The 18,343-nt window shown below is 37.7% G+C and overlaps 1 protein-coding gene across 5 annotated transcripts in view; it reads right to left on the bottom strand.

Moving 5' to 3' along the window:
- LOC132914583 (cAMP-specific 3',5'-cyclic phosphodiesterase-like) overlaps positions 1–18,343 on the bottom strand; it is a 395,884-nt gene that overhangs the window by 238,257 nt on the left and 139,284 nt on the right. For 3 of the 5 annotated variants that reach the window (XM_060973796.1, XM_060973798.1, XM_060973797.1), the window contains exon 3: positions 8,580–8,926. The exons of the other annotated variants lie outside the window; for them this stretch is intronic. In XM_060973796.1, the coding sequence (XP_060829779.1) occupies positions 8,580–8,722 (143 nt within the window). In that variant the 5' untranslated portion in view covers positions 8,723–8,926. The remainder of the gene's footprint in view (positions 1–8,579; positions 8,927–18,343) is intronic. 5 annotated transcript variants of the gene reach the window in all.

The following is an 18,343-nucleotide window of genomic DNA, read 5'->3' as shown; positions in this document are numbered from 1 at the left end:
GGCATCCGCTCAAAGGTCCCCTTCAAGGGTTGCTGCTCGTGCAGCAGCTATTTTTTTCATCTTTCTTTATTTTCTATACATATATGAACCATCAGGGGTGCTTCAGCGACGATCACTTCTTTGTGGCCGAGGCGTTTTACGCGTTTAATCGCGACGTCGTATAGTGCGATGTACATTGGACAAAAATCGGAATAATCGTTGCCGGACTTTGATTTTATATCGTTCGATGATATCGTCAGTCTGTGAGTAATTTCAAATAAAAAATCGTCAGATAATCGGTACTAATCGTTTGTACATTGAAATGTGAACGCTTGAAAATTAGATTGTTAATTCTTGTTAAGAAGTGTTTGTGACGTCTGAAATACGAGGAATTTGGGCAAAGATGTGTATAATTTTAATTTCCAATTTGGAGATCCCTTTCTTTCTTCAAGGAGCAATTTAGAAAAAAAGCGGTTCAAGCCGTTCTGTAATTTTGGCCTTTCAGTGTCGGAAAGATATTGCTGCACTGGATGCTCTTTATCTTTTTAATAAAATCCATCGAAGAGTGAACCTGCGACCACGCTTGTTCCAAGAAAAGTTGAAAAGTTGCGCAAAAACTCTGTTCTATGTCACGTGGAAACATCAGCACAGTGTCTGACGAAATACAAGGGAGGATGGACGATTTCTGCATAATATTTGTGAAAAAGTGGAAAGCTTGTTTTCGGAATCGATGCTATTTATTTAAACGTCACAGTGTGGGCTTAGTCAAAGAAATAAATATCTAGAATATTTCAACCGAGCCGGGGCTGCGTTGTGAAACACGCCAACGTGTCCTATGCACGTGATCTACGAACCTGATCTACGAACCTGATCTACGAAGCTGGTCTACGAACCTGATCTGCGAATCTGCTCCGCGAGCGTGGCTTGCCAACGTGGCCGGTGAATTTTGATTTTTGTCCCGGATCCTCGTCCAGATACCGAACTGTGAAACCCGCGTACGTGCATAGCTTCTGGTCTGCGAACGTGATCCACGAATCTGGCCTACGAAATTGGTCTACGAATCTGGTCCACGAATCTGGTTCACGATTCTAGTCTACGAATCTGGTTCACGATTCTAGTCTACGATTCTAGTCTACGATAGGCAGAAAGATACTCGAGAGCGACGATACGTCCAATCGGTTTGATAGTCCAACAACAAACGCGTGGAAATTTTTGCGTAGGTTTTCTTACGTTGAACAGTGATGGTTTTTACTGGGTTTGCTTATTCTTTAGATTGCTTCTTGTACTATTTTCTATTGAGACTTTAAATTGGTTTTTCAATAAGAAAATTGAATTTTCCATTTCTGGTCCATTTTGTATCCAACGTTTCAATATAAATACGTTCTTTGATGGTTAAACCGATTATGTCGTATTTCTTGTTACAAAGTGATCCTTTCCAGACAGTCTTTTTTTTGTTGGACATCGTTAAACGATGTTTCTGATTTTAGTTTGAAAGATCTGTTTCTTTGATCTTTATTTAAGAGATTAATTAAATATTCTTGGTCGTGTCGGCCGCGTACAGTGATTTAATAATTTTCCGGAAGATCTTCTATAACCTGCACTATATTTATCTGATTTTTATGTTGCCGTGTAGTTATTATCAAACAACGCGTTTATAGAACAGATTATGTTGTACTAACATAAGCAATATTCACGGAGGAGGTATACTCGAGAAGAGAAAAAGAAGAATTATGAAAATCGATAGTTCCAATATCGAGGAAACTTTCCAGAAAAAGAACTTCAACGACGTCCTTTCACATTTCTCACCGTGCTCGCCTAACTAACCCTTTTAACATTTACAACGCAATCAAACACACAGTAACCGCAGAATTTTCACTGAAAATATTTCCATAAATATCGCTACAGTATTCTTTCTATTGAAATGAAAACAACGAATATTAAATAAAAAAAAATAAGAACCGTCTCAAGACACTTATCTAGACATTTACAATTCAGATTTGGTCACTTATCGCCGATCTAAGCTTCGAATATCTACGTTCAAAATTCAAATCCACAGACGATATTTATTATCGTCCTTATTTTCATAAGCGATTCGAAAGTTAAAAAGTCTGAACGTTTAAGAAATTTAGTATTTCGTGCCATATTTAACTGAGACATAAAAGATATAACTTAGAAAAAAACGAAGCTGGCACCCCGCTGGGGGGGGGGCCACCCACACGCTATATTTATTTTTATTTTATTTTTTTTTCACCAATAAGATATAACACTTTACCAAATGTCCATAAGGACAAATTGTAAAAAAAAATATTTAACTGAGAATTTGCAATTTAATAACAACACATCGGTTACGTACAATACACAGATTTTTATACATACTTATTACACGTACACGGAGTGGTATAATAATGTCGATTAATTAACGAAGTATATCTTCAACATCGATCAGGAATAAAACGACGGCGTAGTAATCACGCAGATCGAAGATAATAGGCAAAAACTTCTTTATTATCCAACAGAGCGTAAGTTCTCGTTAATAATCGCTTTTGTTTCAACCTATAGGTATCGAACGACATCCATTAAACTCTATACGGATTTTGATGGAACCCGACAGATTTGCAGGCAATTCCATTACTATCGATGAATCAAACGCGCGATCAGTCGAAATTAATTGCCTCGTTGGCGCGTGCTAACGAGGATTTAACCTCGGCCAGACTTTACCGTGCCACTATGGCGATTTCAAGAACTATTTCAGTTACCTGCTTATAGTCGATAATGATATCGTTCCAACTATAATATTTACATCGCTGCACTTGCTTCGGTAATTAACTAAATACCGTTTGATTAGGAGAAAGAAGAAAATTACTTGAATAGTGTAGCATGAAAGAGAAAAACAAAGTTCAGGAAAATGATACAACAACTTTAACAAAAAGATTCTCTTGTCTTTGGTTCTATATGCACGGTCTTTGGTTTGCTATTGAATATTTTTATCATTCGATTGAATCTTTGTATCTGCTGTGTATTTCGCGACTTTTATAAATAAATTAGTTTGGAAGAAGGAAGATGCTTATGGAGATGCAAAGGCGATGAAGAAGAAGAAGGAGAAAGAGGACAACAGGCTTAAAATAAAGAACAAAATGATTGTTTGATAAATTAAAAATAAGCATTAACAAATAGGACGAGAAACAAATTGCCTCGCGGCTTTGGAAGAACGAAGATCGCGAGAGAAAACGTAATTATGAAAAATTCCCTGACAATTTGCAAAGCCGACAACAATTACGTAATAAGTTTAAAAAATATCAAAAAAATTATAAAAGCGTCTAACAGCCTTAAATGGACGAAACTCGGACAAACTGTTCAAGAAACCTAAAAAAAAAAACACAAGTACTACAAATTCCTGATCGATGTTCGAGATAAAGCTGACGATAATTATTCCATGAATATAGAAAATAAGAAATTAAACAAGAATTTCCAATTTCCTTGGAAATTTTCCACTTTTTCTATTTTCCTTGCAGAAAGAAAGAAACGCAGAAAAATTGATAAGTTCGCACACGTGGATACTTTACGTTTATATAAGAAACTAACTAGCTCGATCAGAAGTTAATGGAAGGTTGTTACGGCTTGTTTTTCCAAGAGGAATGGGAGGAGAGCAAAAAGTGAACGCACTGAGAAGTCATAAACTTGAACGGAAGTTCAGTGGCGTGCAACGAGCAAACTTCGATGTTTGTTCCTAGCAAGACGTCCGTGTACTTTAACACAGGTCAAATTTAACACAGTTTAAAATTATTAATTAATTTGTCCGGAAAGTAGAACGATCCCTTGGACCGCGTTTTCAACCGGAAGTAGAACGAGACGACTCTATCCGCGGATTGGACGAGGAAATTAATTTTACTTCAACTTAATAAGCCTGTGATGTCAGTAAATGGCAACGTGGCCAACTCTGGAAAACTAATTATACTTTTTGTAAGCGTAGACGTGATCGAGCTATTTGTTTAATAATTTTTTAATTTTCTTCGCTTAGACGGGAACTCGAATAAGCATTTTTCTTTTTTAAATAAATATTTTACTTTAATAAATTGAATTAATAATTTTAATTTCGTAGAATTTGAATGTTTGCTAATATAACTTTGAAATTTGATAAATAACGTAATTTAGTAAAATTTGGCCACCTTTTAAAATAATTTCCGAAACGTTAAATAGCATCTTCTTTGCTTCAGATTTATTATCCTGACAGCATCTAATTAGTTCCTGAATTTATAGTCCTGGGCTATTTTATTTCTTCATGACCCACACTCGCGACACGCAATACGAAACAAACAAATAAATCGAATTACGTACAACACATGATATAATTTTCATTCTTACCTTAATAAATATCGTGCTGTATATCCAACGATTTTTTTTCCTTTAACGATACACCGACTCCTTCGTAATACGTAATACATTATGCTTGTTATTTACGTACCTTGTACGTTTATAATGAAATTTGCTTATAACAAGGTCGGTTATTAATTCTCTGCTAATATTAAGCAACATCGAGCTTTCAAAATCTCAATTATTATTTTTCTTCTGACAAACTTCAAGTCGATAAAAAATACAAAGCCTCTCTCTACCATACAACAAATCAAAATTCGAATCGGAAATATCGTCATCGCTACCCACTATGAAGAATAATTATTTTATTAATCTCAATTATAACCATCATAGCAGTTAGAAACGTCGTCGAACCAAACTCGTAATAAACATCCTATCTGCATCAGAAGCACGTGCCACACGCTTATGATATTATCATTACCATCGTCAGGATAATCGTAATCCAAGAAACATCCTGGTCTAACAGGATCAAAGGCCACCTACGAGCATCAACTATGCTCTTTCTACTTGGTTTTCGTTCTTAAAATCGTCTGTGGCGACTATTTGGCAAAGTTCGTGGACTTCGAGAGGACCAGATAGACGCGTGTGCCGTATATTAATGGGAATTTGTTTGCAGAAACACAGCGACGTATGCCTCAAAGGCGTCACGCGCGCTCTATCCCTTTTAGTATTCTGTTCACGCGTCCGAGGTCTGCCTTGTCTTTCCTCGATCCTTCCATGGATCTACATTGATTCGACAGACGAGCGGAGAATTAATATTTGGCTAATATCAGGCTGGATTATACGTGCGTTCTTTATCAGCGAAATCAATTTAGCGGCGAGGAAGAAGGTTATTGTTACTGATTTTTGATATCCTTTTCTTTATTTCCTTTTCTTTTTTTTTTTTTTTGTGAGTTTGTGATTTGAAGTAAAATTATCGAACATATATGGGATTTTATAGGATTTTCCGCGATGCGAGAATTAATGGATTTATGATTGGATTTGAAATTATTGAAAATTTGTGGAGTCTGCTAGGAGAATTGTAGAAATTAATGATTTTATGATTGGATTTGAAATTATCGAACGTTCGTGAAATTTACGAGATACAGAAACTGATGAGTTTATCATTTGATTTAAAATGATTAATTATCGAAAATTTATGAAATTTGCTAATGTGGCAATCGACGAATCTATGGTTTGATCTGAAATTATCGCAAGCTTTTAAAATTTGTTCGTGATTATAAAGATTGGAGTAACAAATGAACAACTATAAAGTGAAATCAGTGCTTCGTTATCTTTTTCATAGAGTTTTAATTAATCTAATTTTTTTCCTCGCGATTTGTCCATCGAGAATTTTCATTCGTCCACCCTTCAAAGAAAAGTCATCGCCAATGGAAATTTTAATAAATCTGAAGCCAACGCCCCATGAACATTCTCATTGATTTTTATTTTTACGTTATTTTACGAATGTCGACGATTTGTCCAGAATTTTCATTTATTCAGCCTTCGAAAAAATGTTATCTCGAAATGGACATTTAAAAATATTTAACATCGGCGCATCATGGACTCTTGCGTTGGTTTCCATGTGGGCCACGATCGTCCACGATAGTCCACGATTTGTCCACATCTGCCCACCCACAATTTTCGTTTGTCCACCCTTCAAAAAAAATGTTACCATCAAATGACAATTTTTCAAAATTTAACTTCAGCGTTCCACGAACGTTTTCATTGATTTTTCGGTGGACTATGATCATCCACGATTTATCCACGTCTGTCTACCCAGGATTTTCGTTAGTCTGCCCTTCGAAACAAAAAGTTATCGCCGAGTAAAGGTTTAAAAAACCGATGACGAACGCTGTTTGTTTTTTGTAGAAATTCGCGTTTGGGAATGACAACTGTAATCAGCTTGCAACATCGAGCGAGATGATAACCAGCATCCGCATTAGAGATTTATAATGACGATCGTCTTACTGGTAATAGCATTCTTCTGGAAGCTAAGTAGCGTGGTTTTCGCTATTTTTCTTTTCGCCCAGCAAACGGAGACCAAAGACTGTGTTCCAGAATCTCTAATCGCCTTATCGAGGATTTGCTTGTCTCGCTGCTGTCGGGGAAAGGGCAATGGAAACAAGGAAAAGGAGAGAAGAAAAGGGAAGGACGGTAAGACGCGACAAAAAGCCTTATCGAGCTTCGCGAATGTTGCAGCAGGAAAAAAGATGGCCGTTTTCCGTCAAGAGGAAACAGCTAACACGACGATCTCTTCGTTCTCTTTCCTGGTTAATTGCGAACCGTGTTGCACTTCCGAGATTGAGTTTCATTTTTAACGATCGAACGGTAAATCGAGTGCCATTTCAACAGTTGGACGAAAAGAAAATTGTCTTCTCGGGTAAAATCTTCCGATAAGATTATACAAATATAGAAATTATTTTTCAAATGACTTTCATCGTAAATTGAAATATCCTTGTAATTAAAAAATTGCTAAAATTTTGCAAACATCGCGCAGATCCTCCACGTTACCTTATAATAAATTGTTGTAATAATTGACCGTCGATATGGTCGAAGTATCTTTAATAATTAACCGGAATTATCGACCAGTAATTTATTATTATACAAAACGAAAGACAATGTCTTTCATAACGAGATATATTTTCGAATACTTTCACGATTTCGAGGTTTCTGGTCTTGGCGAGTCGATGCACACATTTTGAAACTGAAATTCAGCTATTCTCCAATCCCTTCTCTTTTCTCTTAATCCTATTATTTTATCAATACAAATATGCAAATAATTAGGTGGCCGTTGAAAAGTCAAAGCGTTTCTTCTTTTTGATCTTTTTTCTGTAGAAGTCGATGGCTTTTGGGTTAATAGGTTTGCTTGTGGAGTTTTAATGAGGTTCGTGCGATTGATGGAAAAGGGATCGGGCTGTTAATTAATCTTGGTGGAAGGAAAAGTGGTGGCGCACAGAAAAGGAAATTCAATGACTTAACTCTAACCGCGATCAAAGCGATAGAGTGAATTTACAGTGACGAAAGGATGGAATTGGTTCGTTGCTCGAAAGGGAAGGACTGCCTTTCCTTTGAATAAAACTTTCGCTACGATAACAACCGAAGATGCTATATACGTTCTTCCTTTCGATCGTGCCAACTCGGATTTAAGGGACGAAGCGACCGTCTAAAATTAGACGGCTTAAAAATTAACCGGAAGAGCGAAAATTAAATTAACGTAGGTTAGGAGAAAATCATCGTTAGAGTCAAGAAACAATTTTCAAAAGTGCATAAAGATTGTTATACACGTCTATGGCGTTTAAAAGACCATAGTATACATGGAAACTTGTACCGTTAACTTCGAGTGCTGCAGAAATTCGCATAATTCCAACTAATTCCACTGCAGCCTGCTATGCACAGTTTCGATTAAATCCCGCTTTAATTGCCTCGAAACGACATTTTAATGCTCTGCGACTACCATACGAATGTCAGCGACGATTTATCCTAACCGCTGGCTTGCGATGCTTTTCGCCTATCGAAGCTTCTCTCTTGTTTCTAACCTAAAGCTTTCCTATGGCGAGTGTCGTAATACTTTCCTAAGCTCGTATAGGAATCACAAAAAGTGGAAAATTGATAATTTCGTTATAAACGCTAATTTTCGAGGCATTGTGTATTCAGGATTGAAACGACGAATTTCTAAGGGAACTTCGATCGGTCTCTATAGAATTCTTTTCGTTCCAGGGTCTCGCAAATCCAATTTCCCTTGACAGACGCAGAGGAAACCGTTTACCTCGGCCTCAGCCTCGGCAGATCTGCATAATAATCGGGCAATGTACGGTCGAAGTGTTCGTATCGACGATTCTGACGATTCCAGTGATTCGAAAGCATTGGTATTCTTTCTGTCGATGATTTTCTGCGAATCGTGTATTTTTCCAGGACGTATGTACGATAGAATCTTTTCAAACGACTGGTGATATCGACAAGAGAAATATTTTTCTTTCGTGTCTTCGTAACGTGAGTTCCAAGACAGAATTTGTTGACTTTATACTTCGAAAGTAAAGAATGTTATCCAATAGAAGACCAATCTACGAATCACGAAAATATTTATATGGCGATAATAAAATTTGTCTGGAAATTCGACTATCTAACGTTACCTACAAGGACCAATTAATAAATCCGCAGAAATATCAAAAAATAATTATGCAAATATCTACAGCGGAAAATGGAAAACCTGGAAAATCTGCAAGATTAAAATTCCCATAGAGACTCACCCACATATCCACGAATGCCTCCTTCTGGGCACGTTGGTCTGGGGAACTAGCAACAGAGGCGCGGTGCCTTTATTGTTTGACCCGGTCGAACCACCGCCATCGCCGGCCGGAAGCCGAAGCTCCGGTACCTGTAGATTGCTCATGTTCCGGCGTGTGGCGCGTTACGTCACCAGAACGCGATCTCTTCGTCGTCCTTTACGACTCTTCGAGCAAGCATCACTCATATAATCCCACGTCGGCTAGCACAGGAACCTCTGCTGCGAACTTCCGATTCGCTACGAAACAGACATGGCTGATCTCTGCGCAAAGGATGCCCGTCGTTTCGTCTGGCATCCGGTCAGGAGAAGCTGCGCATCGTAAACGCGACGTTTTCAACAGTGAAGCTGACCGACGTTACGAGTCTCTAACCCTTTGTAAGAGATTTGTTCGAGATTTAAAGCGATGGATCTAGAGCGATTTTCAGGATTTCGAGCATTTTCACGCCGCGATGATAAACTGAAAGGTGTCGATTATTTGTAATTTTTAATAGGCGACACGGTATGCAGATTCTTTTCGTGAAAGTGACATTTTATAGAGTGTCTGGTAATCGAAGATAAAAGTAGAGGTGCTTTTTCGAGGGAGAAGGAACGTTGAAGTTATTGTTTGCCAAGATGATTTCAGAGTTTTTCTTAGAACTTCGTAAAAATGGATATGAGGTAACTGAGAGTGGGAAGCATTTGAATATTTTGTTTCTATTATTTTACGAAGAAAAGGAGAAATTTATGTGCACAGAGGATTTTGAGTGGAGAATTTTCAGGAAATTGTCGTATTAAATTATTGCAATGTGTACGAATCGTGGATTTTCTTTTGGAATTTCATCAAATTAGAGATAATTGTGACACCCAATCTCTCGGTGACAATCTCTTCCCGGTATCTTCAAAGACGCGCTATCGGAAGAATTGGATAGGTCACGTAATTTCATCGTCTCACAAAGGGTTAAAAGGAACTCTTTCGATTCAACAGCTGACTTGGCATAAATTTATGCCAGCTCTTTCTTTCTGCTGGTTACCAGTGCTGTGTGCCACGTCTCATCGCGTTTTCACTGTCCGTTTTTCCAGAAATAGTTGCAACGCCATTTGTTAAAATTGTTCGTTTCTCTCGTTTCTTATAATTTCACTCAATTCTTTCGCTATTTCGCTGAAGCTTAAGTCTCTACGCACCACCTTCCATGCAACAATTTCTTCGCAATAATTTTTAATCGACGCTATATTTTATTTCTAATCGGGCTGAAAGTGAGACGCAAAATTTGCTCAAACTTTCACTAAAACGCGATAATTTTATAGCGTTATTTGTCTACTTGCGAAATGTTCTTTCAGACGATTCCCAACTTCTTTCTCATTCCGTTTCCCTCCGACTACGCAGTTCTGTCAAAACAAGATCGTTACATCAGAAGGCAACTCGTTTTTGTTCCTACCGATTATTCCTCCTACAAACACCACTGAAACACCAGATAACTATTAAACAGATGGACAAGCGCTCGTTAATGTCAGATGCAAAGAGAAATTATTTATTGCAACAGAAAACCGTGTCCAGCGTCTCTTAACGAACGAATCTCGATTCTGCTTGCAGATTAGACTCTCGCAGATGATCGAAACACGTTTTTGTCCACGTTAAAACGTCAGTACTGAACGTGCTCACGCGAGATTTGCATAACTACGCTGTAACAAGCGACGATACTTTGCTTTTCAATTGCCAGTTCAATAGCGTGCATGATACATTAATGCTGACGTTTAGTCGAAGATATCGAGTTTCCACTGTACGAGCAAATCGAGAACAATTTGTTATTTAGTTACAGGATCGTGGATCGAGAGATAGATCGCGATAATTTCAATGTAAGATCCTATAAAAAAGTAAACAAACGTATAAAGAAGAGAAATAAAATGTTCTACGTTACAAATTGGAAATTTTATTATTTTCTGTTATTAGCGTGCAAAAGCGTGCTTTTAGTCTTATTGTTAGAAAGGCGATTGGAAGGCTGAAATTGCTGGGATTTTAAAATTCGTCACAGCAGATAAGAAAAAAAGAAGCTATTGACGTGGGAAATGGAAAAACAGAAATGGAATATTCTTCATCACATAATGGAAATGTTTGTTACTTTTTATTATTAAAAGAATTGCGTTTTTAATTCTAAAAGCGTGGCTCCAGTGTCCGTTATTAAAAGTATCGAAGAAAAGAGAAAATTTTGTTTCCTGGAAACGCAGCTTGCATATATCGTTTACAAAGATTACGTTCCACTTGACACTCCGAGATCACGACGAATCGTTCGTAACAAGAATTTGAATCAAACTCGCAATTCCTAGAAATTTTCGTTAACCCTTTGAACAAGAGAGCCATTAGCTGAATTTTTCCTTTTATTTTCAAAACACGAAATTCTTTCTATTTCCTGCATCCGGGTTTTCCCCAAATAATTACATCTGGACGAGAATTTAATGGCGCTTCGAAGGACTAAAAAATCTCGATTAGATCCGAGCACAGAGGAACTATCGTTTACCAGAAGTAAACTAAAGACCAGAATCATCCATTTTAACCTCCTTTTTTGCGGAACAGAATTCTAGTGGAACGTTGGAAAAAATTGCAATGGAAGAAAAGTAGAGGAACCGGTGCGCTTCTGACAAAGAAAAAGAGGGATGCATTGGCGTCCTTGATTCGACGCGTTTAATTTCACGGCGAGGGGATCGTGGACGTCGAAAGATCGCCATCGACTATACTTAACCGAAAGCACAAGTCATCTAGAAACGTTTGATCGACCGTGACACGGTGTCGATGCAAATAGGTCATCGAGTAATTCGGCCTCTTCGAGATCAGCCTGCACATTAACTTCCCTAATTAAGTATTCTTTATCCTGTCATCCAGTCGATGTGGGACAATTGAAAAATTACGCAGACCGTAATATTTTAATATCTTCGTGTATGTACAGTTATCATTTCTTAATTACTTTCAATTGTCTTTCTAATTGTGTTTTGTGAATTAGTCTGTAAAAATACAGATTTGCATAAAAGCTCTAATACTGTAGAATTTAATACTATACTAGAATACTATATAATATAATATAATATAATAATATAATATAATATAATATAATATAATATAATACTATAGACTGTGCATAAATGCAACTTTATGTTTTTACAATAAAAATAACCGAATATTTTTCGAGATTCAACTCCTAAAGGCTGTTCGAACAGAAGCTAACAGACCTAAGTTGTATAAAAGCAAACAGAGTGCAGGCAAGCAGCTATTTAGTTTCATAAATTTTTTATATTATATACATTTTTAAAAAGTGTATTTTTGCACTTAGAAATTCCCCATAAAGGTGTAGCGGCACTCGACAGTAAACTTTCCAACGGTTTCTGTCCCGTGGCTGGCTATACAGTGACCCTATTCTTCGCATAAGATGATTGCCAATTGTCATCCTCAGAGAATATTTTCAGCTGGCTGAAGGACCTGCTATAAATCTTAGGATTTAGTTAACTAAGGTCCTTCAAACGGACAAACAGTTCTTATTCTAACAATCTTTAAATCCACCACCCACTGCGAGAAGCTACGGGAAATCTGCTTTTCTCACGAACGACGCTTCCCGCTAACAACTTTCTCTCAAGGGCGGCTAGCATCTTTCTCTAACCACCAACATAGAAATTAACCAATTAACAGCAGCGTCCATTTCCCTCACTTCCCGAACGAGGGTTTTTCTCGACGAATCCGATGATCTCGTGCCCTGAGACACACCCTATCATAGTTTTCCTCTGCAGCGTCACCGTGACGGAGAGAAACATTCTCATATAATCTCGTCAGCGAGTAAAACAACGTCTTTACGATCAATGGATACTTCACGTTTCTAACAAGGACCGAAGAGTCCTGTTTTGCGGCCAAGTTTCAGGACAAAAATACAACACAAACAAGAATACACAAACGCTCCGCTCCCCTGCGGCTTAAATCCAAAAAACAAAAATAAACACAAAAACCACGACGCATAATATAGCATGGCTACGTCGTACCGTCGCGTATCGGTACTTTTGCCTAACACACTTTACTCAAATTCATTGTTTATTGTGAATTTCAAAAATGTATAAAAAAACAAATCTTGGCAAAATAAATGATTAAAAAAAAAAAAAAAAAGAAAAGTTTCTAACAAGGAGTGGAACTTAGACTTTGGAGGAAGGTACGTTATGCTATCCCGTTGACCGCGGATTCGTCATCGAACCTAAGACCATTGTCATCGGTGTCTAATCACCTTAGTTACTTTAAGATTCTGTAATACTCACACTTGTGCCAATCAACATTACCTCGATTGTATAACAACGATGGCTAGTTCCAGTGAAGATTCATTACACGCCCCTAACCCTAACCATAATGAGAACCCGACATATATAAATTGTTAAATATACGCAAGTGTTTCTTCCTATCACTATCACCTCAAACGCATAAAGAATTCCTAGTCCAGTTATAACGCGCTCCAAAATTCCAGCGCTATGTTACTTTAACATCTACATTAGACCTACAACTGTCAACCACAATACAGGGTGTATCGTAATACATAGAACCTACTTTAGGATTAGAGAGAACCGCGGACAGAGAGACACGTGCTCTGTCTGAGCTTGTTTCAAATTTATGGCCATTTTTATGTTTCAATAATCGGCAACTTTCTTCGCAGAAGGTGCCCGAAATGGCTAGCTGGGTCTGTGTTATCAGACGCACCTGGAAATTTTGTAAGTTCGCGAAATTCTTTTATACGACAACTGCATGCAGGCCGAGGCTAGCTATTTCGAGCATCTTTTATGAAAGTAAGCAGTTGTGGATTATTGAAACACAAAAATGGCCATAACTTTGCAACGAGGTTGTAAAGAGCACGCGTTCGTACCAATTTTTTTATTGCTTTTGTGCCTGCTGTTTATCGCCGAAATGGGTCCCAAGGTTTCACCATACACCCTGTGTATTATTTATTTCTCACTGTCCCGCGGTATCGATCCCACGCAACTTTAAAGAAATGCAAGCGGCTGTGTGGAAATACAGAAACGCGCCTGAGACACAAATCCCAAGATCCTGCGTCCAAAGATCGGCAATAGGATTTTCTTGACTCGGAGATGAAACCTGGGAACGTTGAGGACAGTTTACGGAAGTTTCTCGTACGTGAAATTTAACTGTATTCGGAGCTGCGAAACTGGCTGACAAAATTTTCGCTTGAAACTTCGGTTGCGCTGTAGAAAGCGGATTGGTCGTGTCGTTTGACGGGATTCTCCGGGGAATTTCGATAAGACGGGGCAGAGAATCTCGTGGTACGGTTGGTTAAAAACAGTTACGTTTAGTGCGTGACTTTCAAGATGTCCGGAGAGATTTCTCCGCAACTCTCAGACAGGGGATTGCATCGTGAAGGATTATGACAAGCGGTTCGTTCAGTTACTCTTCCAACTGAAATTGACGTATCTCTCTATTTAGCACGAAGAATATTAAATTAATCGTCCAGAATTACACAAATTAAAAAAAACTAGTCTCCTGTCTGTAACAATTTCAAAGAAATGTCGCTAATATCTTCCCTGAACCTCGTTAAGTAACAAAAATTATTTTAACGTGCGTTTACTTAACCAACGCTACGCGCACCGATGGAATTTGAATTTTACAGCCCAACAGAATTTTTTTTTTTTATTTGGAAGAATTTTACAATCTCATTGAACGGTCAAGGAGGAGATTACCAGACTCGCAACAAGATACAGAGTAAGAATAGAAACACACCCGAACCAGCTGGCAGTTGAAACGTGCAACACAACAATCATCGCAAGAAGACTAAAAAGGAAACACCCAATAAACCTCATAAAAGATATAACTTAGAAAACACGAAGCTGGCACCCCGCTGGGGGTAGCCACCCACATGCTATATTTATTTTATTTTATTTTTTTTATCTACCAATGAGATATAACACTTTACCAAATGTCCTTCAGGACAAATTGTAAAAACCAAAATAAAATAAAAAAAAATTCTCATTGAGAATTGTAAGTAAATTTTTCTATGTCGTATTTAATAAGTGTTTATTGTATGTTTAATTCTAGTTGAATCTAATGCTTAAATCTAAAGGGGAATGTCTTTTTAGCCTGCGGATCTGATAACAAGTGGGTTTTGGTGCTTGTTAACTCCTACGTTGTATCTATTACTCAATTTGGATATTTCTTCTTTAGCTGTGAGTATCTTGAGGTCGCGAAGTATCGTTTCGTTGGTAACGTACCAAGGTGCATCTATTAAGGATCTTAGAGTTTTCGATTGGAATCGTTGAAGAATTTCTATGTTGGAATTACTTGCTGTTCCTCATAGTGGCCAACAGAATTGCAACACTTTTACGAGACATTCGAAACAACGTAGCGACGCAGAATATTAAAAGCGAAACTAGTGCAGCGGATAAGACAGCCTTTTGATAAATTTTTCACTCATTCGGTTGATGGGTCGTTCGAGTCACCGATCAAAGTGAAATTCGCCAAGATTACAGGGGTGGGTGCTTGATGAAAACGGAGGAGTTTAGCGTGTAATTAGCGGCAGGTTAACGAGCATAATTTATCGATGAAAACCAAGAGCGCTAGTACAGAGAACAGCAGCTATTGGCCTGTCAAGAAAAGGATCGTTGATCCTTACGAGGTTTCGCGCGGATCATCAAATTACCAGAGCACAAAGTGTGTCGATTACGCCCTTTAGGCTTCATTTCGTAGACCGGAGATGTACAAAGCGCGAGTCGAGCGAATACAACGCAGTCTCGACCATCTCGTCGATGGGGAACGATGCAGAGAGGGTTCGACGAGGTCAGTAATTGAAGAGCGCGCTGCAATTACAGGGCTTCGATATAATTAATCGTCCACGTACCTACCTACGTACCATCTCTTCAACGAAGTGCTACTTTCCAAGAAATTGAAACTCTGACTCGCTAACGCGTCTTGTAGGATCGAGGATCCAATGTATCGTGAAGATGTTGCGTAATCTAACGATAGGGGATTATATTGGGTTGGCAACTAAGCGATTGCGGATTTTGGCAATACCATCTAATGACAAAATCCGCAATCGCTTAGTTGCCAACGCGATAGGTACGTACACTGTCGCTCGTATGGAAACTTTGCTCGATTTATAGCATCGATAGATGAATATTGGTGAAATATATGAACGAATGGCAGAGTAGCGATCAAAAGCAATTATTTACTATCTTCTTGTGGAATCAACAGATATGCATCGTATGAAACATTAATCGATTATTTGGAGAATTATTTATTTGAACTATTTGTGCACAGAATATTGGAATTAAAAGTTATTAAAAACGTTATTTTAAATATTACTGGTCAACGGAGACAGCCGTATCAATTTGGTAGAAATGTGGTTTGCTCTGTATTTTATTTGTACGTCTACGAACCTTGAACGACAAAATTAAAAAATTCAAAATTAAAAATACAAATTCTCTCGAAAACGAGGCTTCACACAACTGAGCTTATCGTCAACGCTGAACCAACCTATCAGCGACACTTGCGGCATACTAAGCTCATACTAAGTACAATATTAAAAGAGTGCAACACGACCTACGTAATCCGCTCAACACGCAACGAAAAGAAGACACCTAGATTTTTTAAAGACATTGGTTTCTACAACACACTATTATGGATAAGTCCTGTGTCGATAATGTGTGTCTTCGTGTATGTGCGCTGAGCCTAAAAATCGCCGCGGCTTTTCCGCGAGGGATCGGCTTTTACTTTTGTTTTTCAAGCGTCGATGAAAATTACCGAGCGCGATCCGCAACGAGCCGACGAGCAACTGCGACGAAGAACAGCTAGGATCCTGCACTCGTAAACTTCAAAGACGTGCGTGACGTTGAGCGCGAGATTAAAAAAAGCAGGTCTCCTACAAAACAGTTTTATTCCATGTTTTCCACTCGTTCTTGCATTTACAATCGTCCTTTTTCCAATTATAGCACGAACAACAGGATGTTATTGATAACGTTTAAAAGTAGAGTTTTAATGAAGTAATTAAGAGAACTTGCATACGAATGACGAAACCGGTATACGATACTAATCCGAGCGAGACTTTTTCCTCTTTCCCACGAATCATGTTGTCAGCGAGGGAATTCCGTAATTCGATTATACAATTTCGTGGCTCGCGTTTCCAATTTTGCTGTTCAATTAATGTTCGTTACCAGAGAAATGGAATGTCATAATGCTGTCTCGCGATCCGACACGTCCGCGTGGACTGTTACTCGACGAGTATCTTGTCCCACTTGTCCCCAGCGAATTGCTACCTTCCGTATTAATAAATATTTCGCGTCTATACCGCGAGCGTACAATTTTTCCTCGTCTTCTTGACGAATCGCGTCCGCACGAAATAACTTAAGACGCCAGGAATCATCCTCTCAACAGATATATTTCATTTTCGTATTTTCCGAACATTCGTATTTTTCTAACGCAATTTTAGGCTATAATTTTTTATTCCATCATACTCTCTAGCAATTTATATAAAACGTGAAACGAAAAAATTCGGAATAGTTGGAGCTGTAGCTTTTGCGGAAGATTTATAATTATTTTTTTTAACGATGCTTTTCTAAAATTAAAAATTTTAGAAATTCTAAAATTTTTATGATTTCCCTTCGGGAAAGTTTCAAATATTTTCACGTATAATTTTCTCAATAAATTTCTACATTTTAATCCAAGATTTATAACTTTGGTCAGAAACAAAGCTACCAATAGCAATTAATTATTGGGTGCCGCGTTTATACGGCAATTTTGAATGCTCGCCACAATTGCGCAGACATATATGGCATATTGTACATACAAATTATCAAACAGAAGCTCAGTTAGCCGTATTTCCTAGTTGGAACCGTAGTTGTGCGAAATCGTTGTTCCCTTGTTTTCATTCAAGTGCAAGTAATTGCTTTGCGTACTTATGATTAATTCAATGGCCCTAGTTGTCGAAGAAAAGTTACTACATTCACAGTCAAACGTATTTAGATCGAACAAGCCAGTGGAATAAGCTCCTTTAGAAAATTATCGAAGCCCCGAAAATGTCTTTATCTGCGAGTATAACGTGAGCTAAGTTTCAAGATACGATCTGCTATTCGATCGAGATTCGATTCTGATGCGTCGATTATATTACATCGATACATGAATCATTATTTCTTTTTGATAAATTATTACTTTTTTAAACGATTGATATTTAGAAATTTGTTTATATCGATTACATATCAATGAAAATAATATTTAGCTGCTACGTAGCTACAAGCATATTGTAAATTAATTTTATTAATTCAACGAAGGTTAACTTCTGAATAAAAATCTACGAGTTTTAAAAAAAACTTTCAGATATACAAATTTCAAATTTTCAGCCGAATTTAAATCTAATGTGAATAAATCACATTTTTAATAATTTTCTGGAGTTAAGTACACGAAGAAAAATGTCACTTTTTAGCATTTTAAACATATAAAAACGTTTGGAAAGAAGTTTGAAATAGAAATATGTATATGACATATACGATATCGCAATGACATTTCAAAATAGCGACAAATCAACTGCAGGTAAACTGAACCGGCGACGCACAGCGAGATATCAAAATTCATCTTGTGTCTCTCAAAATTCCAGCTCCAACTTCTCTGATCTTTTATTACAGCTGTTGTTATTCCATGCTGATATGTTTTTCTCGGTCGAATCTGCTTTGCTTGTAAATTTCAAGCACGCCACTTTACTAAACCTCATTTCTCCTTCGTATTACGAAAAC

This window comes from Bombus pascuorum, chromosome 15 (genome assembly GCF_905332965.1).
Source record: "Bombus pascuorum chromosome 15, iyBomPasc1.1, whole genome shotgun sequence".
Lineage (NCBI taxonomy): Eukaryota > Metazoa > Arthropoda > Insecta > Hymenoptera > Apidae > Bombus > Bombus pascuorum.
The sequence above is the reverse complement of the archived record's forward strand: the minus strand, read 5'-3'. Positions and strand labels throughout refer to the sequence as shown.